Source organism: Camelus dromedarius, chromosome 25 (assembly GCF_036321535.1).
Source record: "Camelus dromedarius isolate mCamDro1 chromosome 25, mCamDro1.pat, whole genome shotgun sequence".
Classification (NCBI taxonomy): Eukaryota; Metazoa; Chordata; class Mammalia; order Artiodactyla; family Camelidae; genus Camelus; species Camelus dromedarius.
In genome coordinates, this window is record NC_087460.1 from 20,437,163 (window position 1) to 20,462,954 (window position 25,792).

General features: G+C 40.5%; 1 protein-coding gene across 8 annotated transcripts in view; it reads left to right on the forward strand.

The window, feature by feature from the left end:
* The window catches only part of FGD4 (FYVE, RhoGEF and PH domain containing 4), a 167,368-nt gene that overhangs the window by 136,320 nt on the left and 5,256 nt on the right, over positions 1-25,792 (forward strand). For all 8 annotated transcript variants that reach the window (XM_031443819.2, XM_031443821.2, XM_031443822.2 and 5 more), the window contains 11 exons: positions 926-1,071; positions 1,507-1,663; positions 6,900-7,038; positions 9,383-9,441; positions 9,770-9,916; positions 15,668-15,840; positions 19,248-19,278; positions 19,487-19,579; positions 19,903-20,028; positions 22,998-23,138; positions 25,303-25,443. In XM_031443819.2, the coding sequence (XP_031299679.1) occupies positions 926-1,071; positions 1,507-1,663; positions 6,900-7,038; positions 9,383-9,441; positions 9,770-9,916; positions 15,668-15,840; positions 19,248-19,278; positions 19,487-19,579; positions 19,903-20,028; positions 22,998-23,138; positions 25,303-25,443 (1,353 nt within the window). The remainder of the gene's footprint in view (positions 1-925; positions 1,072-1,506; positions 1,664-6,899; positions 7,039-9,382; positions 9,442-9,769; positions 9,917-15,667; positions 15,841-19,247; positions 19,279-19,486; positions 19,580-19,902; positions 20,029-22,997; positions 23,139-25,302; positions 25,444-25,792) is intronic.

Consider the following 25,792-nt stretch of genomic DNA (forward strand, 5'->3'; position numbering starts at 1 on the left):
CAGTTACTGCTGCTGCTGTTTGAGAATTCAGAGCCTGAATTAGTAAACTATCCTATTGGAGTCTCTAAGGATGTAATTTTTTATTCTTTTTGCCTCCCAAGAAGATGCAGTGGAGGTGAATTCAGAAAATAAACAACCATCTGGACTTTGTGAAAGAACAGACCTCCTTCTGCTTACACTGAACAGAATAGCAGTGGAGGGATGATAGCCGCCCTACTGGAGTGGAGCTAAGACAGCAGAAAAAAAAAAAAAAAAAAAAAAGACACCTGTGATGTACAAGACGTTTTTATTCTCATGTCTGTGTTTTAGGTTAGCATGCGTTATTATTTACCAAAAAGCAAGAAAACATCTGAGAACTGAAATCTTTTGTTCATACGTTGACCAGATAGTTCTTAAGCACCTTTTCTACTGTGAAAACTAATCACAAGGTTCTTCCTCCCCAAGGAGGGTTTAATAGGGAAAATGAGGCTTCTGCCAACAAATTACCATAAAAGGCAACATGTAATACTAAGTGCCGTAGAAGTCATTCAAAACCTAAAGAGGACAGAAAAGCATCACAGTTATTGTTGTGTGTGTGTGTGTATATATATATGTATAGTTTTCCATATCTCTTAACTCAGTCTATGGACAGGAAGGGTAAATCCTATTAACCTCAGCTGGAAACCCTCTGGAACAGAAAAGGTTAACATTCCGCAGACAGAGGCATTGCTTATGCTAAGAGTCCAAGTGTCCCAATTGTAATTCCTGGTTCTTCCCAATCAAAGCATATATATACTCATTCCTCCACTTCAAAAATGATTTCTTGAAGAATGAGCTTTTCAATTTACTCAACATAAAGCTGCTAAGAACCCACAGCGTGCCTGGCACAGTGCTAGATGATTACCCAATAAATTTGAAGTAATGTTAGCTTTATTCTCTTATTCAGGTATTTTATTGCAAACTATTGGAAGAAGCAAATCGAGGCTCATTTCCAGCAGAGATGGTGAATAAAATCTTTTCTAATATTTCGTCAATAAATGCCTTCCACAGTAAATTCCTCCTGCCGGAGCTGGAGAAAAGAATGCAAGAATGGTAAGAGGAGTCAAAAGCAAATGACGTACCTAAGGCAGCCCTACTAGACTCTCTGTTACTCACACGAGATTCTGTGTTAATAATGCTACACAGAGCAAAAAAAAAAAAAAAAAAAGTTGTGCGAAATTTTTATGTTCAGACCACTGATAGAAGTTTTAGTACATTTCATCTTTGCTTTCCAACTATCTTTCGATTAGAGACAAGATGTTAGGGATAATCTGGGGCTTCAAGAATTCCGTAGCATCTATTTCTCTTTACTGTGTCATTTTTAAACTCCCTTGTAAAAAGTGCTTTTTCATTCTCTACCAATCTTATAAGCAAATTGGATTTGATGAAGCATAGGGTATGTATAGAAAGTGATTACTTCGTTTGGAGTCCTGTTAATTCACTCATTCTGTAAGAAATCTGAATGACTTGTTTCTGTGTTTAATGCAGGGAAACTACCCCTAGAATTGGTGACATTCTCCAGAAATTGGCGCCATTCCTTAAGATGTACGGAGAATATGTGAAGGGGTTTGATCATGCAATGGAACTGGTTAAAAACATGACGGAGCGTATTCCCCAGTTCAAATCAGTAGTTGAAGACATTCAGGTAATAGGACTCTTTTGTTCAAGGCTATAAATTACTTTTTCTGTACAAATCATAAGGTTTTCTAGACCTAAAATTTTTAGATTAAGAGATCTGAGACACCTAGCCAAATTCCATTCTGCTCTGAATTATGCATAAATCATCTCTGCAAAGTTAAAATATTTATTGAACACATGCCATATACTGCACAGTAAATTCTCCGTTCAAAGGAGGCCAGGACAGTCTGGCTTTCTCAGGACCCGCATAAATTTACAAAGTGAGTTCCCATTCAACTGTGGGCCTCTCTTGCTTGCTTTCAGAGCCTGAGATGTTGGAATGAATATGAGGAGTGAATGCTGTAAATCCTAACATTTTGGAAACGTAATTACAGTTGGCCCTTGAACAACATGGGGGTTAGAGGCACTGAAACCCCCTCCACACACACATTTGGAAATCCCAGTGTAGTTTTACAGTCAGCCTTCCATATCCATGGTTTTGCATCCGTGAATTTAACCAACTGGGGACGATGTACTGTAGTATATATTTTATTTTAAAAAAAAATCTGTGTATAAATGGTCCTCCACAGTTCAATCATGTGTTGTTCAAGGGTCAACTATATTTGTTTTATTTTATTTCATTTGAGGGGGGAGCATGTTGGTCACTTTATATGTGTCCTGATTATTTTTAGTTTCATCAGGCCTGGATGAAACACTTTAATAATATCATAGTAATTTCTATTTGATTCGCTAGTAAAATTGTTATGAACCTATTCTTTGCTAAGTTTAAATATTGGAAAGAGATTGTTTAGATTACATAAGATTATTTGGGTGAGGATTCTGTTGCTCCTTGACTGGGTTTTTTTTTGTATTACATAAATTTTGTTATTGACCATTTTAATTTCTCTAATTTTAAAACTATTTTTTGGGGAAGGGAGGATATAGCTCAGTGATAGAGCGCATGCTTAGCATTTATGAGGTCCTGGGTTCAATCCCCAGTACCTCCATTAAATAAATCAATAAAACATAATTATTCCCTCTCCCTCTCCATCCCCCCCCAAAAAAAACCCCAAAAAAGTAAAATAAAAATAAAACAGTTAGACAAAATAAATTTTTAAAAAACTATTTTTTGAGTCATTTTCCTATTGATTTCTTGAGGGATTGTGATATGCATCTTAATTTATCACAGTCTGCTTTAGATTAATACTAACCTTGATTCTGATCAAATGCAGACATTTTGCTCCATTAGATCTGTTGCCTCCTTCATGCTCCAGTCCATTAATACCAGGTGTTACTTTAAATGTGTGTTAAACCCATTAATACAGCGATGTGATCGTTGTCCTGTACAATTTCTTTTAAAGAAGTGAAGGGAGGGTGTTAAAAAATACGTCTACAAGTGATTTACTAACCCATGTATTTACCTTTTCTGTAGTAAATTCCTTTCAGCATGAAAGAGATGTGTTTCTCGTGAGTCAGGTTGGATAGGATGAATTTTCTTGGCCTCTGTTTATCTGGCAGTATCTTTATTTTTTCTTCACTATTGAATGATAATGTTGCTAGATACAGAATTCTTCGCTAATAGTTCTTTTTCTTTCAGCTGTTTTACTGCTTTCTGTCCTCCATTGAGTCAGATGAGAAGTTAGCCAGGAGTTGTATTGATAGTCCCCTGTATGTAATGAATCTTCTCTTGCTGCTTTCAAAGTTTTGTCTTTTTTTTTGGCTTTCAACCGTTTGGTTGAGCTTCTTGGATGTTTAGGGGTTTTTGTTTGTTTTTGTTCTTAATCAGTTTGAGAATTTTTCAATCATTGTTTCTTTAAAATAATCTGTTTCCTCCGTAGAAATTGCTATCTTTATATACTTTGTTATACTTTTCATATTCTTCGAATATGATTATCTTTATTTCTTTGAACATATTTATATTAGCTATGTTTACTATATAGGTTAACACATTGCTATTTATTTGAATGTCTCATTTCTTTGCTGAGTATTGTACATTTTAGGATAACCTGTTGTAACAACTCTGGATTTGGATTTTCCCCACTGAGTAGCTATGAGTGCTTTTGTTTGTTTATTAACTTGCTTAGATTAAATCTGTGAACTCTCTCCTCTGATGTGCAGCCACTTATGTCTCTACTCAGTTTTTTGTTGAATATTCTTGTTTATATGTGATCCTGGCCCCTATATCTGAGTAGGTTAAAGATCAAACAGTAACTGAACATAGGTGCTTGACCACCTAGACTCTGTGTCTCTCCTCTGCTGGTGGTTCTGTCCGTGGAGGGGAGCATGTTTATTTAAAGATCAGGCTATTTTCAAGTCCACGGGGCCCGTTTATATCTCCTGTCTTCATCTCCATAACCTCGCTGTGGTCAGAGACCGTGCTGGCTCGGGCTCTCTTCTGTCTCTGCTGATTATTCACACTGCCTCGGCCAAGAAGATCAGTGTCCGACCGCGACCACAGCTTCAGGCTGTTAATAAAGTCATCGGTCCTCCCCCCGCTTATCTCAGAGATCATCACTTCCATGGCCAGGGCTGCTGGGCACGTGAGCTGTTCAGCTCTCCAAGTCAGATGAGCCGTTTTCAGCTTCAGCAGAGACGCTCCGGTCCTCACAGCCTGTCCCACCTGGCACAACCTTCACGGTGACTGGGCTGGGGGAGCAGCAGGTGCAGCTCCGGGCCGGAATGCCACAGAGGCTCACTGTTCTCACCCAAAGTTCAGCAGTTTCTAAAACATAAAGACTCTCAGATTGTTATGTGCCTTTGGTCAATTTCTACAGTGCTGAAATGGTTATTGTTGGTTTTTTTTTTTTAAATCAGTTGTATCCAGCTTTATAGTTGCTTCTTATAAGACAGATTTTGCCAGTGTCCCCACTCAGCAACAGCTGAAAGTCCTGCCTCTTCCCCTTCATTCCTTTTTTTTTTTTTCCTAAACATCTCTTTTCTCCCATAATTAAGCACACAGCTACCTTTCTGAACCCTGGCTCCTGCTTTGACTGGTTCACTAGCCCCTTTTGCTAATACTGGATTGTGGGCAGAATACAAGGTTTGTCCTTCACCAAATTCTTTCTCTTCAAACCCTTAATGATGTCATAGTTCCCCAAGCCTTTAACCATCCATGTCAGACGGATGCTTATAGGGTCATTATATCTAGTCTCTTTCTCTACCCCTAAACTCCAGTTACAAACTGCTGAGTGCTGTCTGCACAATTCTGTGTGAACATTTGTTGTCAGTACAAAGTCAACGTGTTGCATGCCTATCTTTAGCTCCCAAACTTTTTTTCCACCTGACCTTTCACGCCTTGCAGAGACTAGCTTGTGGTTCTGTGAGTGAATTTATTACACGACACCAACATTCTCTTATTCACCAGAGTTTGATAACTTGGCTTTATTTTCAGTTTGTCACTTTTCCTCATTCGCTGTATGTGCTCATTTGACTGTTAGCTAATATGTTCAAGGAGCTCAGCATGGAGCTCATTGCATGGTAAGTGCTTCCTACGTGGTGGCGGTGGTGGGCATTACTGTTGTTTTATCCAGTATCAAAGTTCTATCTCTGCCGTGTCTTCTCCACATTACAAGGCAAGGGTGGGATTGTGAAAGGAGTGGCAGGCTGAGACGTAACTAGCCTAGTTTAGGCTGCTAGTCTGCCTCTTGCAGTCATTTGACCTTAGAGAACTCTCCTAGCTTTCTCAGCTGGTTTCTTCATGTAAAAATTTTGAAATCAGCAATATTTTCCTGAAAAAAAAAAACACATATATATAGGAGAAAATCAAATGAGATAACTAAACTTATAATATTAATATCTTGTCCTTTATTAAGGACAGCTGTCAGCCCTCAGCTCCATGCTAATTTCAGGCTCTTTTTACTCTTCTTCGGACCTACAATCATAAGCCCTGAACTGGTTTCCCCGCATCTTCCCAGAGCCACACTGCAGCAGGTGAACCTCAGGGGACCTCACACCCACTGCTGCCACTCCCCTGCACGAGACGGAGTACATCTAGGCCAAGCTGGACGCTACTGCCCGTGGTGCCTCTTCTTCCTCACCCCTGCTTCCCTGCAAGTGCCTCACTTCCCAGCAGGACTCAGTTGCTCCCTTTTACTGAGCATCTCTCAGGCCCCACTGCCTTGGAGCTGCTCTCTGAGGTCCCTCTTCCTGCACTTGCCCTTGGTCTTCCTCATTTCCCTTCCCACCAAGGCCTGCCCTCATCTGAGTTCATGTTAAGTATTCCATTCTCTATGAAGCCTTTCATTTCTTGTTTGCTTTGAATGCAAAATCATGTCATTTAAAAAAAATTATTACTTCTTTTAAAAAATTTGTTTAATGTATTACGTATTTATTTATTTATTGGGAGGGGAGTTAGGTTTATTTGTTTATTTATTTTAATGGGGTACTGAGGAGTGAACCCAGGATCTCCTGCATGCTAAGCCCACACTCTACCACCAAAATCATGTCTTAGTCTTAATATAACTTTTTTCTTACCTTGCAATGCACTGATCATAGTCATCAATAAATGATTTAAGAAAGTTCTTGCTTTGTTTAATACGAACAAGAACACAGCGTATTTTTCAAGTAATCTTTTCCCCTTCTTCCCATGTTAACAGCTTATTGAGAGCAGAGACACCAGTTTCACCCTAAGAAAAGGAGATCTGTTTGCAGAGTTTGGTTTCTAATGGGAAAGAATGCTGTGAACTAATGAAAAATTAAACACTTTTGGCAGATAATAAGATGCTCAGACCTTACCATTCTTGTACATGGAGTCTTTTTTTAATTTCACAGGAAATGACATTTCTGGTAGCCTTATTATGAAATAGTTCCTGCTGAGTCCAAAGTCATTTAATACAGTAGCACTTAGGGAACCTCATTAAATAGATGCTTCTTTTGCAAATCTCTGGAGTATGATTTAATAATGTGACCTCACAAGCCCTGGGAGTGAATCATTGAAGTGTTTGCCATCGATTCGGAATTTTCTTGCTTAAAATTTTGCTTGATTTTCCTTTCTGTTCTTACACTAGTTTGTGGTCTTCAAACTTTAATGGAAGAATCAGGGGTGTTTTAAAATGCATGTGCCTCAGAGATTATGGTCTCATAGGTTGGAAAGGGGTTCAGAATTTCCATTTTTGATAGCACCCTAGGTGTATCTGATGCAGCTGATGCACAGACCGCACTTTGTAGGGAAATGCTGTCCTTAATTGAAGTTCTGTGTTACATTGAGTTTTTAGACTGGCTAATCTAATTTTTAAATCTTTCTTTAAAAACCTATCTCATCACAGAAACAGAGGATCTGTGGGAACTTGACTTTGCAGCATCACATGCTGGAACCCGTCCAGCGGATCCCCCGGTATGAGATGCTCCTGAAGGACTACCTGAGGAAACTGCCCCCTGATTCTCCGGACTGGAATGATGCTAAAAGTAAACACCCCCCCTCCGCCAACCCCGCTCGACTGTGGGGTAATTTAGTGGCCAGGCAGCCTTGTGGTTCCAACATGAGGCAGGTCTCATCGCCACGTTAGTAAAATATTGATGCCAGAAAGTAACCTCACTGGAAATCATTATCAGCACCTCAATTAGGCAGGCACTTCTGAGCCCAAATCACAGGCTTAGAGCAATGCAAATTGTATTTCTCATGCTGGCTTCACATTAATCATTAACTCTGAAATATAAAACTCTAGTCTCAGAGACATCTGAAATAGCAATACACAGTTACCTTCTCGTGGGAAGAATACAACCATTCAGAACTACTCGTGCTGCAGGTTAATTAGGTGGGCTGATAGGTACCAAGACAACTGAGGTGACATTTACTGTATAAAAATAACGTAAGCAAAGTGATCTCTGTCTACTCTAAGACAGAAGAGAAAATGGTGCTATTTAGTGTCAGCTAACATTTTCCCTGAGAAAATTTTATTCCTGTTTCACTCGTTTCCTTTTCTTTTTTCATTAGATCATAATGAAAGGCTTTTTAAAGAGCTTAAGGGTTTCCATAAGAATTTTGTCTTCTTGTGAACTTTTTAAAAATCAATTAGCTGTGAAAGGAAGAATGAAAATTTAACTTCAGTTAGTACTCAACAAGTCCTAACAATTCTGGTATTCAGGCTTAAATTAAAGCGTTGCTACTTTCCCTAATAATTTCTTGTCTTCCATTGTAAGTGAACCTTGATAAGAGACGAGGAACACAAAACAAAATCTCTGGTCTTGGAGGCTGGGTCTTTTTCTGAGCACAGGCTGTCTCTGATGTTTCTGCCACCATCCAAGGGAGCTGGTGACCTCAGGAACCTCTCATCTCCCCTTCCTTCCTCTACGCTTTAGAAGTATCCTAACTTAACCTTCTTCCACTTTCCACTTCATGCCCGCTTTCCTAACCCGGTCCGAGTGCTTGGTTTTAGTAGCAGAGCTAGTGGTAAGAGTGGAGGATGGATCACCATGGTGATTCCGCCGACTGGTGTCTTGGGCAGTGGCACCAGGCATCTTAATTTGTCTCCCTCTACCTTGATCCTACATGGAATGCACAAAATTGCCCAAATCGGGATAATTCTCCAAAATATGAATAAAAATTCAGTTTTGTCTGCACTCAAAAACTTTGACTTATCCTAAGGTACCTATGTCAAAAAACGAAGAGTTGGTAACATAATAGGATATTTTATTACTTTTTTTGGTTTGCTGCTTACATTAAAATTATAAGGAAGTCGCAGAAGTACTTCTAGAGACCTAGAAAGTAGAGGGAAAGCAACAGAAGTACATTTTGTTCAGCAGTGGAACAAAGACAGAAAAATTGGTTCAGAATGATGAGGTTATTGTGGTAACAGAATTAACCCAACCAGTATCCACAAGACAGGAAAGACAGGAACACGATACAGACTTGAGAACGTTCCGTGGGGATGACCCAGCAGGAAGCCTCGGCTTCCACAGCCCTTCAGCAGCAGTCTCGAAGCTCCTGCGTCTCCCACATCAGGGTCCCCGCCCCCACCTTTTGCTCCCACCTGCCCTAGCGACAAAGCCATCCGTCAGCACTGGCATCAGAAGGTTCCCTTCCACTTGAGCAAGGCTAGAACTGTGCGGGCTTTCCCAGAAAAGCTGGGTGTGCTTGGTGGTTAATTTGCTCGTAAAACTAGTGATATACTTAATGTACAGCTGAAGTGTGGTGGAACTTGGAGCCAAAAGATAGGTTCAAATGTAGCCCTTCAAGGTCACAGGTGTGTGACCTTAGCCAAGTCTCATCACTGTACTGCTTTCATCTGCCAAATGGAGCTAATATAATTTTCATTCAAAATTGCATAAGAATTAACAGACATAACATATGGAAGTCCCTGACAGAGTGCCTTTTACCAAGCCTAGCGTACACAGTCGTCGTTCGGTTTGAAGGTCCTTTATGAATTAAACGTCTCTCTGAGCCTAATCGCTGTATATGACTTTATTTGAGGAAATACTCTTCAAGTTCCAAATAATCTGCTTATTAAAAGAATTTCTGAAAGTAAGTGGAAGGGGAGGGTATAGCTCAAAGTGCTAGAGCACATGCTTTGCATGTACGAAGTCCTGGGTTCAATCCCCAGTACCTCCTCAAATAAATAAACAAACAAACTAACAAACCCAGTTACCTTCCTCCCCCCCACCCAAAAGAAAAGAAAGTAAATGGAAATCGTCCCTGCTTTTATTGTGTATCTTTGGTCTCAATTTTCTTACTGTTTTGTATGTTATTCAGCTGTCTAGTAGCATAGTAAAGACGAAATATATTTACTTTTCTTGTTTTTTTCCCATTTAGAATCACTTGAAATTATATCTACAGCAGCAAGCCATTCTAATAGTGCAATAAGAAAAATGGTAAGTGGTTTTCAGAAGATATGAGAGTCTTCGAGTTAGAGAATTGCCAATAATAGAGTCTTACATTATCTACAGGTTTGGACCAAAATGAATTGATACAGGCGAACAAAAGAGATTGTTTATAAAATGTCCAGTGTTATCTGGACTAATCCTCTCCCCCTTCTCCCAGGTTTCAATGTGCTCATAATTGACATACTTTCTACCAACATTTATGCTTAGCTCCAATCCATTCTGAATTATCTGTATTTTAGCTAAGGTCACTGATGACAGCTAGGAAGGTGAAACCTCCTTATATTTGACCTTGCTGTGTTTTGTTTTAATTTCCTAGGAGAACCTAAAGAAACTCTTAGAGATTTATGAAATGTTGGGAGAAGAAGAAGACATTGTGAATCCTTCGAATGAACTAATAAAAGAAGGGCAGATTCTCAAGCTAGCGGCTCGGAACACGTCTGCACAGGAGCGCTACCTTTTCTTAGTAAGTTTTGTTGTATGATCAAGTCACATGAGAATAACTCATACACGTTGTTACATCCATCTTTGAAAAACAGGATGCTTCCTTGCCCACCAAAGCAATTATATCCAAACTAGTTTAGTTAATACTGTAACTGAAACTTGTTCTTTCAAGGACACATCTTCTTTTGAAGTATTTTTTTCTATGATTTTTCTATGTGCTTACCATGTCTGATTTACTTCAGTGACACATGGTGAAGACTATCTAACCTTTCCATGATGACATAGCCACCAATGTGTATATGGGGATAACCACTTTTAATCTTTCTAGTTTGAAGAAATATATTGGCAAGGTTACAAATCCTGTGCCTCAGACATCCACGTGAAAAGTACATGAGTTTGCTGCATAATTCCTGTTCACTACAGTCCGTCCCTGTCCCTTCCTTCCCACTTCCTGGAAATGATAGTCTGGGGCTTATGGGAAATGTAAGCATTCTTCTTGGGGAATCCAGGCCATTATATTTTCAGTCTCTGTTAATTACAACTCCTTTCTGTATATAATATGATAAGATAATAATCATAATAATAGCTAACACTGAGTAACAATAAATTAACATTGAGTGATAGCTCAGTAAACATTAGCTGGAACTATGGTTGTAATTATAAGCAAAGAAACAGACACATTGATAAGGAGGCTGCCCACTGCCTGGCACATGACACATTCTCAGAATGATGTTCATGTCTGATTTTTCTGCTGTAAGGCAGTCATCTCACCAGCCTTAGTATGAGTTTCTGGGGGTTTAGAGGTTTCTGTTGTCTTGTTACAGCCTCCCTTGAAAGGAAAATTTATAGGAACTAATTATCATGCAGAAGGTGTTCAGTATCTCATTTTTAAAAAAGAACATTTGGTCACCATATGGTCCAGCAGGTCTACTTCAAGCTTGTAGGACTCAAGAAAATTGAAACATGTCTACACAAAATTTGTACATGAATATTCATCACAAAATTAATCATTATAGCCAAAAAGTGGAAACAACCTAAATGTTCATCAGTCGATGAATGGATAAACAAAATGTGGTGTGACCATGCAGTGGAATATTATTTGGCAGTAAAAAAAGAATGAAATATTGACACATGGATGAACTTTGAAAACATTGTATAAAGTGAAAGAAGCCATTCACAAAAGGCCACATTGTATGATACGATTCCATTTATATAAAATGTCCAGAAATGCATAAAGGCAGGAAGTAAGTAATGGTTGCCTAGGGCTAGTGGGCAGAAAGAAATGGATACAAGGTTTCCATTTAGAGTCATGACATGTTCTGGAATTAGATGGCAGTGATAGTTGCACAATTTCCAACAGTATAAAAACCAAGACTTACACATTTTAAAAGGGTAAATTTTATGGTATATGGATTATATCTCACTAGATTTAAGAATGTATTGATATTAATCCAAATTAACCGTAAGTCTTCGTTTGAGCTCAGCAGAAAAACTTCAACTTGGAGAGGTTCTACAAAAAGCTAAATGTAAATCAAGGACATGTGCTGTCATGTCAGGGTTCAGATGTCTGTTTTGGAATGTTCGTTTTGTTATTCAGGTATGGTGAGGCCAAGAGATTGGAAGATGATTGCCATTGAAAAGACAGTTATACTTACAGCTTCCCAAAGAAGGGGGCATGCCACACCATGGAGGGGCTGCATGAGAAAGCACCAGGGTTGGTCAGGAGACAGAGGGAGCAAGCAGAAAATGTGGATAAGAGCCTTTATTGTGGTTTCTTGCAGAAAAAAATGGGCAAGGCAGGATAAACGCGCTTAGACTTTGCTAGTTGTAAATGATTTCATTAGGCTCCGGGGCACAAGGGCCGTTGCCTGGTGCCTAGCCTTAGGGTGCTTAGGGCAGGGGCGTGCTGGCCCAGAGTGTGAGAGCTCAGTAGACGAGGGGGTTAGGTTGTGGGCTCTGGATCTGTTGGTTTCCGTACGAAAGTCAGGCTTGCAGGTGAGTCATTTACTATCTCTCAGAATTGAGTAGCCCTGAGAGGTGCAGTCCTCCAGGAGGGGCAAAGCCCCACAATGTCAAAGCATCAAAAATCCAAATTAAAAAGACATGCTTAATGCACTATTCTGGGCAAGATGCCTGAGAGCCAGTGCCTCCCTTTGTCTTTGCCCCGCCTTGAGTGCCTTAGGGAGTGTCCTTTCCTCTCTCCCACATTAGTGTTACAGTTTCTAGAGTTAAACTTTTAGCTCTGTGTCTAACTGATTGTCTTGGTTTAATGTTCACATTTGAGGATTATTCTAGAAATAGTTTTAGATTGAATACCTTAATGCAGAGCTAAATTAAGCAGCTCTTTGGAAGACAGATGGCGAAGAGCCTTGGGGGAATACAGCAGTGGTGACTTTGAGGAAAGGGCCCATCTTGTTCCAGTTATTATAAGCTATCAAACATGTCACAGCATTGCCTCCTAGGAGAAGGGAGTCATCCAGCAGGAATTTTAGGAAAGCCATATTCACCTTTTGAAGCCCATCTTAGAAGCATTTCCTGTAGTGTTCATTCTTTTCATCCTCCCCCTCTGGTTCTAACTTGTCACGGGATCTCTCCTCTCCCCAGCACGTTCCCGCGGAGCACCTTGTTCCTCTTCTCTGCAGAAACTCAGAAGTACCATTTAAATTTTCCTTTCTCTGTGGAGGTAAAATGAGGGCTAGTTTTCTGTCTCCTGTTCTGGGGATATGACATTTATAAATCTAAGAAGCCAAATTATATTTAGAATCCGATTTCAGCTTTCAAATGAATTTTTTTTAAATTTTACTTATTACTGTATTATTTAATTATTTTATTTTTAGGGGGGAGGTAATTAGACTTGTTTATTTCTAGAGGAGGTCCCGGGGATTGAACCCAAGACCTCATGCGTGCTAAGCATGTGCTCTACCACTTGGGCTATATCCTCCCCGCTCAAAATGGTGTTTGCGTGTTTCCATGTTTGCTTGCCTCCACGCCATGCTTTTGATATTAATGTAGGGAAGTCTTGAATAAGTACATAACCACCCCTGACATCTGAAAGTTAAAACAAATCACCAGGATATCCTGTAGAATAATGAGAGGTTTTATTCCAGGCCCTTTGGAGTTCTAGTCCTCATTTCCCTGTGGCTTCACAGAGTTAGGTTTTTCCACCCCTCTTGACTGACGGACTTTGAATACAGACGAGGCACTGGAAGTTTTCTCCAACAATACATTTTTACGTCCTAAAACAGACTTCAATGAACTGTCACTAGTGAGACACGCAAGTGAATTGTTTCGATCAAATAATATACTTTATTTTAAGAGACTTGAAACAAATAGTTGAGGGACGCTGGAGCCCCAGAAGGGGGCACCTCCCTACACTTTTAATAAATTTGAGACTTTCCTCTAGGTTTTGGCACAGCCTAGGGCTCTGGAGCTTGCCAGCCCAAGACTGCTTTGTCAGTAGCTGCTTCTGAGCTCTGGGCGGGGAACGAAAGGAATGTCCTGGAGCAGAAGGGCTCTCCGACGCTGAAAGGGAAAGTCCGTCTGCGTGCCGCTGCCCTTGCTGTAGCTTCCTCTTTCAGCACCAGCAAAAACCCAGAGAAAGTGACAGTGGCTTCTGCCACAGGAGCATGGTTCACAGAGGGAGCTGGACTAGCTACTTAATTCCTTTATGCGTATGGCCTTGATGTCTTTGTAAGCCATGTCACCTTCACCTCTGGGAAGAAGGAAAAGGGGAGTTATTGGCTAGCAGTAGATTGCAGAGTTATGTAAGGTTATATAGTTACTGACAGTTCAGGGTGTAAAGTCTCTCTTAGGAAGAAGAGGGGAAATGTAACCTTGAAAGCATGGTAGGGAAAGTGAAATGCCATTATCAGATGGTCATCTCGTTATGAGCATAACCACCAAAAAGCAAATGCTAAGAACCTCCATATTCATGGACTTGCATTTTTACAAGATGACAAGACTTTGCTGAACTTTATAAAGCAAGCTTGAGTCCATGTATAGATCAATCAGACATTTTATGCCGTAATGTTCCCTCTGTCACTCAGTTTCCTAAGAAATATGGTGGTGGTTGCTATCTTTGAAAGTGTGAGTGAGCCTTGTCCATTTTGGTGGCTCCCTGCATCTCCTGTGCTGTTCATAGACTTGACCAAATCCCCTCCTGAGAAGGCTTTGATGGAAGAGAGAAAGAAATGTGAATGTGCAGGCCAGCTGTGGCCTTAATCAAGTTGGGATGGTGATGAGAACCTTTCTCCGTATTATCAGGTCTCTACATCCGTGTGCTTCAGTACGGCTGATTGCCTTACTTAGAATACAGGGCAGTTAGTAATGAGGTCATGTTCTCTTCTAGAGACATAGGTGCAAGATGTGATGCTCAGATATATCTGATACAACGTATTTAGTGCCTTTTATTTCTGCATTTTCCAATATGGAAATGAAATTTATGACACTGGTTATAGAAATTTGCAAGGTAATATGCAAGGAACAACTGGTGGGAAATTTGCCTTCAGAGTGAGTACAGTGGACATTGTCACATAAACATGTTGAAATGTTTGAAATATCCATCAGTATTTCTTATTGATGGTTAGAGCTAATTAGAGGGCCTGACTAAATAGTACATTTTCCCTCCTTTAATCCTCTCAATAACCTGTGACTTGAACAGATAATCCCAAAACATGAGAGGTCATATCATACATAGAGGTTGCCTGGGAACTTACTCCCAGGTGACCTTATCTTACAGAAATACATATAATCCTAGAAATAGAAATAATGTTACAAACAATAAACATGAAGTAGGAAGATAAATATGGACCTTCTTTAGGAGTCTGCCTACAAATTAACCCAAATATTTAGACTTTCATCCTTTTGCATGTTTTAATATATTTCCAAACCTTGCTTTGTTCTGATTAGCAGGAGTTGTTCATTTTTTACTTTAAAGTGAGGCACTGGGAGGGTGTAGCTCAAGTGGTAGAGTGCATGCTCAGCATACACAGGGTCCTAGGTTCAATACCCAGTACCTCCTCTAAAATAAATAAACCTAATTACCTCCCCCCTACAAAAAAAAAAAAAAAACTTAAAAAAAAAAGTGAGGCACTAATTTGATTCAGTTTCAAAATAAAGTCCTTCATTTTAAATAAAGACTTTTTGCTAAAATAGATAATTTTTCTGTTAATTCGTACGTGATAAATTCTCAAGATGTGGGGTAGTGCAAAACATTGCCTTAGTTTTTTACGTGGGATTTAGTGTGCTAACCTCACACATTCTAATGAAATTTAAGCTAATAATTTGTCTACTTTTTTTAAACTTAACATTAAACACATTGGTGAAAATAATTGCTAAATATTACTCTTTTCCTCTAAGAGCTAATTGTAGACTTCATGTCTAAGACACAACAATTAGAAATTTTGTTGTCTAAGGGCTTCAACTTAAGTGGTTGAGAATTTTAGTTCCTGGTATGTAGAAGGTCCTTAATAGTTGCTGAATTTAATTTCCTTAACTAATTTCCTTAGTAGTACAAAGTGATGATTGATTTACTTAAATATCAATAAAATATATATGAACCAACAAAGGGAAATATATGTTACAAATTTTAAAATACGATTTTAATACAGGCATAAAAGCTGTATAGCACTTAAGTAATTTTGCTCACATGGAAAGTGTGAGATTTCCTGGAACCTCCCTGGAATTTCTGTCTGGGCTGCTTTCAGTGTTGGTCACTTTCCTCCTGTCGTGTTTCGTTGTCCTGTGTGCTGACGTATGTTCTGTCTCCTTGCAGTTCAACAACATGTTGCTGTACTGTGTGCCAAGGTTCAGCTTGGTGGGCTCCAAATTCACGGTTCGAACCAGGGTTGGCATCGATGGAATGAAAATCGTGGAGACGCACAATGAGGAGTACCCGCACACTTTCCAGGTGTCCGGGAAGGAGAGGACGCTGGAGCTGCAGGCCAGGTGAGAGGGGCCGTCCTGCCACACAGCTTCCCCGAAGCAGCAGAACAATTCTGAGGCTCTTCCCCAAGTCTGGCTGGACACAAATGGAAGATGTAAGCTCTTGAAAGTCAGGAATTACATCTTCCCTTTTAATTCCTCCGTAGTGCCTAGGATAGTGGTTTTGCAAACAGTAAGCAAAGTTAAGTAAGTAAAGTGACTCTTTAGACGGACAAGGTGCAGAGAATGAAGTTGCATTCAAGCCAGTGTTTTGAGTCTTACAGGAAACAGTTCTCTCTTAACCCTTCTTCCCGCCATCCTTCCTTTTTGGTCCAAAAATGTTTATTGATGCTTATTATTCCATGTTTAATTCTGAAGCTTTAACTATCAGTCCTCAGAGACTCTGCATTCAGAGGGCTTAATGGCACTTTGATGGAAAGAATGTTTGGAGGAGGCATGTTGAAAAAGATAATGGTTCTCCTGCCACGGGTAAAGATACATGAAGGGGGCCATCTGGGGCTCTGTAGCCTCTGGCACCCAGGACCTCTTCTTACATGTACATATGCTTTATTGAGCGGGAGAGAAAGAGCTGGAAGTCTAGCATCCACGCCCCAGCATAACCAGGTTTGGTGGGGGGAACCATGAGAACCACTGTAGTAGATCACAGCTACGTCATGCATGAACCTCTGGAAGACAGGGTGTCCTCAGATTTTTAAAAATCTGCTGTAGAAGGGAAGGGTACAGCTCAAGTGGTAGAGAGCATGCGTAGCATGCACGGGATCCTGGGTTCAGTCCCCCATACCTCCTCTAAAAATAAACAAATAAACCTAATTACCTCCTCCACCAAATTTTTTTTTTAAATCTGCTTTAGAAGAGCATTATTCACTTATCCTATAAAAACCGACCATGGTGAAAACTGAGACGCTCCAAAAGATCACAGGTTAGAGGCTTGAGTGCCAGTCTCAGCTCTGATGGTTCTGACACCCTAGAATCCGTTGAGAATCAGAGTTCTTCTGTTCCTTTCTGCTCTTTTGCACCAAAAACATGTGATTCTGGCTGCTCAGGTGAACCCATTCCTGGATGGTTGTACTCAGTAACTATGTACCAGCTTAAATTTGACACTTTTGAAAGAGAATAAATTATTTTTAAGCAGGATTCTGTGGCCCAGGGAGTCAGGGACTTGGTGAAATTCCAGACTGGAAGATGTAGCAGGCTGGGAGAGTTTGAAGGCATACCTAGCTAGTTCTTTGACTTCCCACAGAAAACATAGACTGAACCTGCCTTACTTAGGGAGCTGCCAGGGAACTGCTCTGAGGGTTAAAAGGTGGCATTTCAAGCATGAGTTAAAATGGTGGAGGACTTGGCTTTGAATGTCCTGCTTTATCGTGGTGGGGTTTAGACCCCAGCCATCACACCCAAGAGAACAATGTATGTGGCTGTGCTTGGCGACTCCTGGCCTGAGTCCTCACTCAGTGGTTGGCTCCCTGAGCGACTGGCTGTGGCAACAGGGAGGACTATCAGAGGAGTCTTCATTGCCGATGAATGAAGGTGCTGCTGGCTCTGAACATCTACAACCTGAGACATGTCTCTGAACAGCAGAAGAGACACTATCGAGGTTTCTTGAGTTGCCTAAGTTGGGGACTCCAGCAGGTTGGGCTGTTTGCCCTTCAGGATGGGGCTGATGCGTGAAAAGGTTTCTGAAGTACAGACAGTCATCATTTTGTAGCGTTCTGGTATGCACTATTGGATGCCTTCCAATTAGTATTGAAAACACATTTTTTTTCTTAAATTTCTTATTCCTCTAATCTCTGCTTTAGTTGTATTTATGATTGTATGGTGAATCAAAGATCTAAATGAAGTGTGATTACCTTTCTTCTAGTCTATCGTGAATGATTCTTTCAAGAATGCAGGCAAACATTGAAATTCTCAGAAAGTCAGATGGATTGCATGCAGCCCAAAATTGGATATATATTTGGTGATATTTAAAGAGAATTCACTTCTGAAGCCAACATGGCGGGGGGTGGGGGGGTGGATGTTCTGCTTTACCTACTAAATAAGTCAGCCTCAAGACGGACCTCTTCACTCAGCTTCCTCTTCCATATTCAAAAGAATATAAACTTTGGAATCAAAATTAATTTTTATAGCTTTTGTTCAGTGGTTTTCTGTTACTAAATGGATATAAGAGTATAATAAGAAGTAAATTAAACAAAGGAGTAAAAAGAAAATCTGCCCTGACTGGGAAAGTAAAACAAAGGGTATTAAAGACTTGTCAGATTAGTTTGCATTTAAAAGGCTAAAAGCAGCTAGCAAATAACTCTACTTCCAGGACAGCAGAGTTGATTTGGGGGGCGCAGGGCACAGCATTAGGGAGAAATGTTTTTCGAGGGGCAAAATCGAAGCCCTCCCCTCGCCCCCAAGGTTCTCGGTTCAAGGATTCCCCGGTGAAAGATCAGCAGAACCTTCCATCTGACAAGCCCGGAGTCCGGCAGCATGCTTGGCACGTCGTGATCTCAGTAATACATTTGTGGGAAAGACGGATGTGCTCACAGGAGCAGACCTCCTGCCAGACACATGCATGTGTGATATTCCGTGGGGCTGTGGCATGTGGCATGGCACTGGGACCCAAACTCAGCCCCAGCCTACCAAACACAGACAGAGCTGCCTCTTCACAAGCCCTCAAGGCGGAGACCTTACGGACTCCAGAGTCTATTAAGGGCAATTTTTTCCTAATCTATGACAGCAGCCAGCTGTATAAGCTACCTGCCAGGGAGATGAAATAAGGAAACTTTGCCTGAACAGGAGAATGGGGAACTTGACTATAGTCAGACGTTTTTTCCCAGCAGGAAATTATTAAGTGCTGGGCTTCATTAATCTGTGAAACCTCCTTCCTGCAGGCATTTAAATTTTTGTTGTGCTTTATCTGCAGTGAGTTAGGTATGCTATTGCCTGAAGCCTCTTAGCAAAATACAATTAAATTGTTTATCAAAGGAAACGTTAAATAGCTCCCTGAGGCCTTATAAAGGTATTTTAGATTCTCAAGGATAATTGCAGCCTTTTCTAAGATGGGCTGTGACTAGCAGCCTTTGAAAGCCTTGTGTTTTTGTAAAGTGGAATTAGAAGATGACTCCTGCATCTAGTGTAATACTGGGTCTACAGATTCCTGATACAGATGATGGTTGTTAAATGAAAGCCAAACTTAACTCTCCTCATCAAAAACTATGCGTACCAAAGTAAGTAGATAGTCTAAAACTACGTTTATGAATTAATTTATTCAACTGCCTGAGATTCAGTCTAATTTTTATTATAACTCCTTCTTGGACATCCCTGAATTTTCTAGAAAGTTGAAATAACATAAAAACATAGTTTTATATACTAGGTGTAACTCATTAATATTCTATTTACTTTTTTTTTTTTTTTTTTTTTGGTTTTAGTTCTGAGCAAGACAAAGAAGAATGGATCAAGGTAAACCTGATTTCTATTTTCATTTTTGTTTTGTCATAACCCCCATATGTGTACCCAAATGTGCATATATTGTCGTATTATGCATGTATTATAGTCATCAGAATAAGGTCACTTGGGTTTTAAGGTGACTCCCATGTTAGATAATTTGTTTAATAAAGTGTTTGCATTGATACTTTAGTGTGTGCTTTGAATTTCATGTGTATTTTAGGCACTTCAGGAGACGATTGATGCTTTCCATCAGAGGCATGAAACCTTCAGAAATGCGATTGCGAAGGATAATGACATCCACTTAGAGGTCTCTGTAAGTTGAATCCAGTTCTTAACTTTAAATTCTTTTCTCCTTGCGCTTGCAGGAGATCTGTCTGGTCATTTTTGTGACCCGGCCTTTTCCCGTTGTGGTGCCAGAACTGGCTATTTCGACAGAATCTCCTTCTTAGGGAAATACAGTAGTGAACGCCTCTTCACGCTGCTTAAACTTCTTTGAACCTTTCGTTTCTTTTCCTGCATCTTGAGTTTCAAAACACTGTATGAGCAGTGTTGTTAAAGTGCTTTTTTAAATAAATGAATTAATGAATGGAAATGACGGGTTTTGCCATTAAAATTGAATCTCCTTTCCCTGTTTAGACTGCTGAGCTAGGGAAACGGGCCCCGAGATGGATACGGGACAATGAAGTGACCATGTGCATGAAATGCAAGGAGCCTTTTAATGCGCTGACAAGGAGAAGGCATCACTGCCGAGCATGTGGACACGTACGTGCGGTTTCCTGATCATTAAGGTTGGCCAGTCACTAGATAAAGTGTTGTCAAATCATCACCTTGGAAACAAACAAAGAAATCATTCAATACGTCACTTAATTGATAAACTTATTTTGGTGATAACTATATGCCAAGCGCTGTGCTGGGTCCTGGAGACAAAATGGTAAAATGATAGCTTCATCGAGCTCACGTTCTAACGGAGAAAAATAGACCAAAGTCAAGTAAACAGACAAGCATTTCAAATTACTGTAAATGCAATAAAGAAACAGGAGGTTAAAATGGGGGATAATGGAGAAGGATTTGGAACCAGTCGTAGTTAGGAAAATGAATACCTGTATGAAGGGTTGACACTTAAGCTGACGCCTGAAAGGTGATAAAGAGCTAACCGTGAGAAGCGAGACAGCAAGAACGTCCAGGCGGTGAGCAGCAGTGTGTCAGAAGCCTTGAGGCAGGAAGAAGCTTGATGAATTCTTGAGACTGCCAGCAGGTCACTCAGCAGGAGCATAGTGAGCGAGGGGAAGCGTGCGGTAAGAAGTAGGAGAGGTAATAACCCAAGGGGTCAATGACTGAGGAAACAAGAGATGGGGCCTAAGCTTCCGTGGAGATTCAGGTTTCTGATGAGGAGAGGGAAACTTCCCTCCCTGCTAACAGGAAGGATGAAGGGAGTGATGCATGCAAATGTGGGTGTCTTTTTGATTTGGTGGTGGGAAATGGGGGGATTGAGATCTGATGAGACCTACATGTTCACTGAAGCATCAGGAAGAGCCGTCATCTGAAACTGAAGGGGGAAGGAGGGAGCTGTTGGGGAGATTTGAGAACGAGGGCCAAGCATGAAATAGTTGTCTCTGGGCAGGGTAAAGTGAGCCTGCCCAAGAAGCAAAGGTGGACTGCTGGGTGCCCATTAGACATTGATGGTTACAAATGTAAAAGGACACGCTAATCCATTTAAAGCAGTGATTTCTCTAGCAAGATTCAGCTACTCAAGCCAGAAGAGGCAGGTGATGGGTTTCCAGCGATTGAGTTGTTTCATGTGGAAAGAGTGAGAAGGCACAAAAGCATGACCTGAAAGCTGGAGAGAAGTAGGGGCAAGTTTTGGAGGGTCCTTGTAAACCAAGTTGAGGATAAATACTTTCTCCCGAACAGCAACGGGCAAACGTCGAGAAGGGCAGGGATCGTGGTGTCATGACCAAGTATATTATTAGTAAGCTTTAGTGTGTCCGTCCTTACTTATAGCTCTTTTAGGTTATTCTCAGTTACACTGCGGATTTATTCATTGTTTTTTCCTAAGTTTTGATTCAGACAGTTTTATAATCAAAATTAAACTGATAGCAAACATCTTTTTCCCCCCTCAGGGTAAGACATTTTTTAAATCTATCATTGAGTTTGCTTGAAACGATTTCAGATATTGACATAATTACCTTCAGTAACCAAACAAACAAAAAATGTTTGAATGTACTATGACATAATTTGAAAATAAATAAGATAGTATTTGATATGATTGCAGATACAGACATGTTCAATTCTAAATCCTATAATAACTTCATTGTCATCATGAGAAAACAATGAACATTTTTTATCATGAATTTTACATGCTGTGAAACTAAACCGAAAGTTTTACTAGTATTTATATTTCTTTTTGTCCACTATAAATGGGGGAAAATATGCTTCTAAAAGCAAGAAAATAATTTTTTAAACTATAAGAGTCTTTTTTTAAACAGTTACCCTATAAGAATTAGAAAAAAATACCATTCAGTAAAAAGTAGCATGCAGTGTGCCTATAGTTGTTCATTTCTTGGCATTCTATAAATGTTTACTACATAAGTGGTGAGCAAAATATACAAGGACAGGTTTTCATAGAGCTTCCAGCCTACTGAGGGTGACAAGCATTAATTGAATAATCACACAAGTACATAATTAAAAATTATAATCAGTGTGTGAAGAAAAGCACACGGAAGTTTAGTAGCACGGTGATAGGAGATGGGCTGTTGTCAGGGCGCTGGAGGAACCTCCCTTGAGGAAGCGGCGTTTGAGTCAGTGCGTGAAGGGTGAGCAAGAGTGAGCTCGCGGGAGCAGAGGTGAGCGCGGCGGGGGGCGCCGCTCCGTAGGGGCTGTGAGACGCCGGTGTCACTGAAGGTGCAGGAAGAGGGGCAGATCATGCAGGCCTTCAGAGGCCATAATTTAATTTGTTCATGATCCAAGAGCAAAGGGAAGACTTTGAAGGAATTTAAATCGAGGAGAAACATATCAAATTAGCATTTTTAAGGAAGCCTCCGGTGCTGTTTGGGAAATAGCTTAGAGCCAGACTAAGAGGAGTGGCCTGGACGCCAGTAAGAGTGCTCCCAGGACCAGTCACGAGGCTCTGCTGGTCCAAACCAGGACACTGCTAGCTTGGACTCAGGTGACTGCAGGAAAGGTATAGAAAAATGGACAGGTTGAAAAAATTACCTAGGAGGCAGAATCAGCAGGGCTCTGCAATACGGTGAGTTCATGGGGTGAGGTAGACAGAGGTGTCGGGATGACACCGGGGTCTCAGACTCGCCACGACAGGGTAGAAGGCTGTGTTGTTTCCTGCTGTAGGAAGCGCGATGAGAGGGGAACATATTTGCGGGGTGGAGGGGTATGTGTGATAGGAGAAGGCTGAGGGCAAGGATGGCCACGAATTCACGTGGGGAGGGCACTGACGAAACATCCGGAGGTGTGACGTGTGAAGATCTGGACCAAGCCTTTGAGGATCTCCCACCTCTCGGCCAGGAAGAGAAGGAAGGGCAGGCAGAACCCGTCACAAGCCGCCTTTCAATGCCGGGACAGATACTCCGAGTGCCCCTGGGGATCTTCTTAGTCTAATACAAACAGGCCTTTTACATTGAACTTTTTCTCATTTCTCATCACCTATAGCTGACTATTGCTTACACCTTATTATTTTTAAATAATAGTATTCTTCACTCTTTTTTTTTAAATTTAAGGTGGTTTGCTGGAAGTGTTCTGATTACAAAGCTCAGCTTGAATATGATGGTGGTAAATTGAGCAAAGTGTGTAAAGACTGTTATCAAATAATAAGTGGATTCACAGACAGTGAAGAAAAGAAAAGAAAAGGAATTTTAGAGGTATGAAATATTAAATATTGGATGTCTTTTAGATTTTTATACTAGGATCATAGAATATTCTGTTAACCCTGCAGAATACAAATAATATATTTTGTTATTTCTCTTAGTGTTGAACAATTTGGAGTATGACGAGCAAGATTTATATACTTCTGTTCTATGTTGCTGACTCTTGAGTAGGGGGAGGGTATAGCTCAAGTGGCAGAGCACGTACTTAGCATACACAGGGTCCTGGGTTCAATCCCCAGGACCACCTCTAAAAATAAATAAATAAACAAACCTTATTCCCCCCCCCAAAAAATAACAAAAAACAAAATAAAATAAATAAAAATAAAATATATTGCTGACCCTTGGGATCATGCTTAGCTGTATAGAAAGAAAGGGGGCAGTGCTGTGTTAACCAGCGTGCATTTGAGAGTGAAATCCAGTCCTTCCTTGGTGTCTGTGGAGGACTGGCTCCAGGACCCCCCCACAGATACCAAAATCCACGGGTGCTCAAGTCTCTGATATACAAAGGCTTGGTACAGTCGGCCCTCCTTATCTGCACGTTCTGCATCCACAGTTACAAAGGGCCAATCGTGTATTGATTTTGTGAAGTCAAATATTAGAGTATTAATTGGCATCTCTTCTAATGCCTGACTTATTATAATATCCACATATTTTTAATAGGAAAGTTTTTCTCTCATTTTCATCATATTGGCTTTGAAAACTACTGTATGAAATTTTTAAAATTTAGCAATGTAATTACCTGAAAAACTTTTCCAATTTACTGCATTAAAAGCATCATTTAATGGCCAGTGACAGTAATCTGAGAACTGCATTGAAATATTATTGAAATGCCTCATAAGTGAATTTGACTCATGTGTTAGATAAATTCAGACCCAAGCCCAGGAACTCTAGTGCAGCTTGTGTCTGAAGTGAGTTTCATACCCAGAGATGTTAACAACATAAGGGGTAAATATAAGGCTTTTGGGACAGATAGCCTCCAAGATAGCCTGGAAATCTATGAAGAGTAGGTTCATGATCAAAATTCCTATGTATCTAAAGTCATAGATATACTTGGTTTATTAAGAATATCTGGGGGAGGGGATAGCTCAGTTGGTAGGAGCACATGCTTAGCATGCATGAGGTCCTGGGTTCAATCCCCACTACCTCCTCTAAGAATAAATAAATACTAAATAAACCTAATTACCTCCCTCCACCAAAAAAATAAATAAATGAACTTAAAAAACCCTGTGGTTTAAGAAATAGACTCACAGACATAGAACACAAACTATGGTTACCAAAGGGGAAATATGCATAATAAAAACCATGATTTAGTCATTCCCTTTTTAGCCAGTGATTTATATTGGGAGACAAAGCAGGAAACTGTAAATGGCCCTGCAAAGAGTTACTGCAATTTTAAAGCCTTCAAAATTATCTCAGGTATAGGCTAGAGACTGCCAGTAAGTATTTACCTCTTGGCCGCGGCTTTCCCACGCAGTGATGTCGGTACAGCGTTGTGGCTAAAAGTTCAAACTCTGGATCCAGATGCAAATCCTAGCACGCCAGTTCCTAAACGCGCGATCTCAGGAAAGCTCTTTCGCCTCTCAGCCTGGTGATAATGAAAGTAGGAACTGCTCCGGGGGAGGGGGCAGCTCACGTGGCAGAGCACATGCCTAGCACGCACGAGGTCCTGGGTTCGATCCCCGGTACCTCCTCTGAAAATAAATGAATGAATAAACCTAATTACCTCCCCCTCTAAAAAAAAAAAAAAAAAAAAAAAGAAAAGAAAAGAAAAAGACAATAAAAATTAACACCAATTAAAAAAAGAAAGCAGGAACTACTCGGGGTTGGTGTGAGGTTTAAATGAAATGAAACACATAGCGAGCTAAGAAAAGTGCCTTGTGGAGAAAGCAGTCAAGGAATGTTTAGTTTTATTTAAATTCAGGGTCTGGTAACACAAAGTTAAAATGGTCTTAAATGTTTTCCCATGCTAGTAATAGGTCTAGATGAATGTTCAAATAATAATTGCCGGTCAGCCTTTTTTGGGACAACCCCAGAAGACGTTTTAATTAGACACATTGTAGCTTAGCGAATGTTCTCTTAAGTTGAATTACTTCTCGAATCTGGTTCATTTGTGTTCATTCTCTCACTTGCACTCCTGCTCTCCATCTCATTCTTCTAGATTGAATCGGCAGAAGTATCTGGGAACAGCGTGGTGTGCAGCTTCCTTCAGTACATGGAGAAGTCAAAACCTTGGCAGAAAGCTTGGTGTGTGATCCCCAAGCAAGACCCCCTCGTGCTGTACATGTACGGGGCCCCCCAGGTACCCAGCCAGCTTCTTTCTGAAGGAACAGAGGGAGGCCCGTGGGCACTGAACCTAAAACCCCTCCATGTGCTTCTCTATAGGACCGAATTCAGAGAGTTTCACTGTTTCGTTACAATTGGAAAATAGTAACTAAAATACAAGCTTATTTAGCCTGACTGATTCCCTCTATAGCCAATAGTTCCTTCTGCTTGTTTATGGATCATTTGCCCCCTTCTCTCATTCCCATTCAGTGGGTTTGAGGAAATGTGGGTTGAGTTAGGAACGGGCATGGGGAGAAGGGGTTGAATCAAAGGAGAAGGAGCCTTTTTAATGATGGGAAATATTAGCAAGCCCTTTTTTCCTGAAT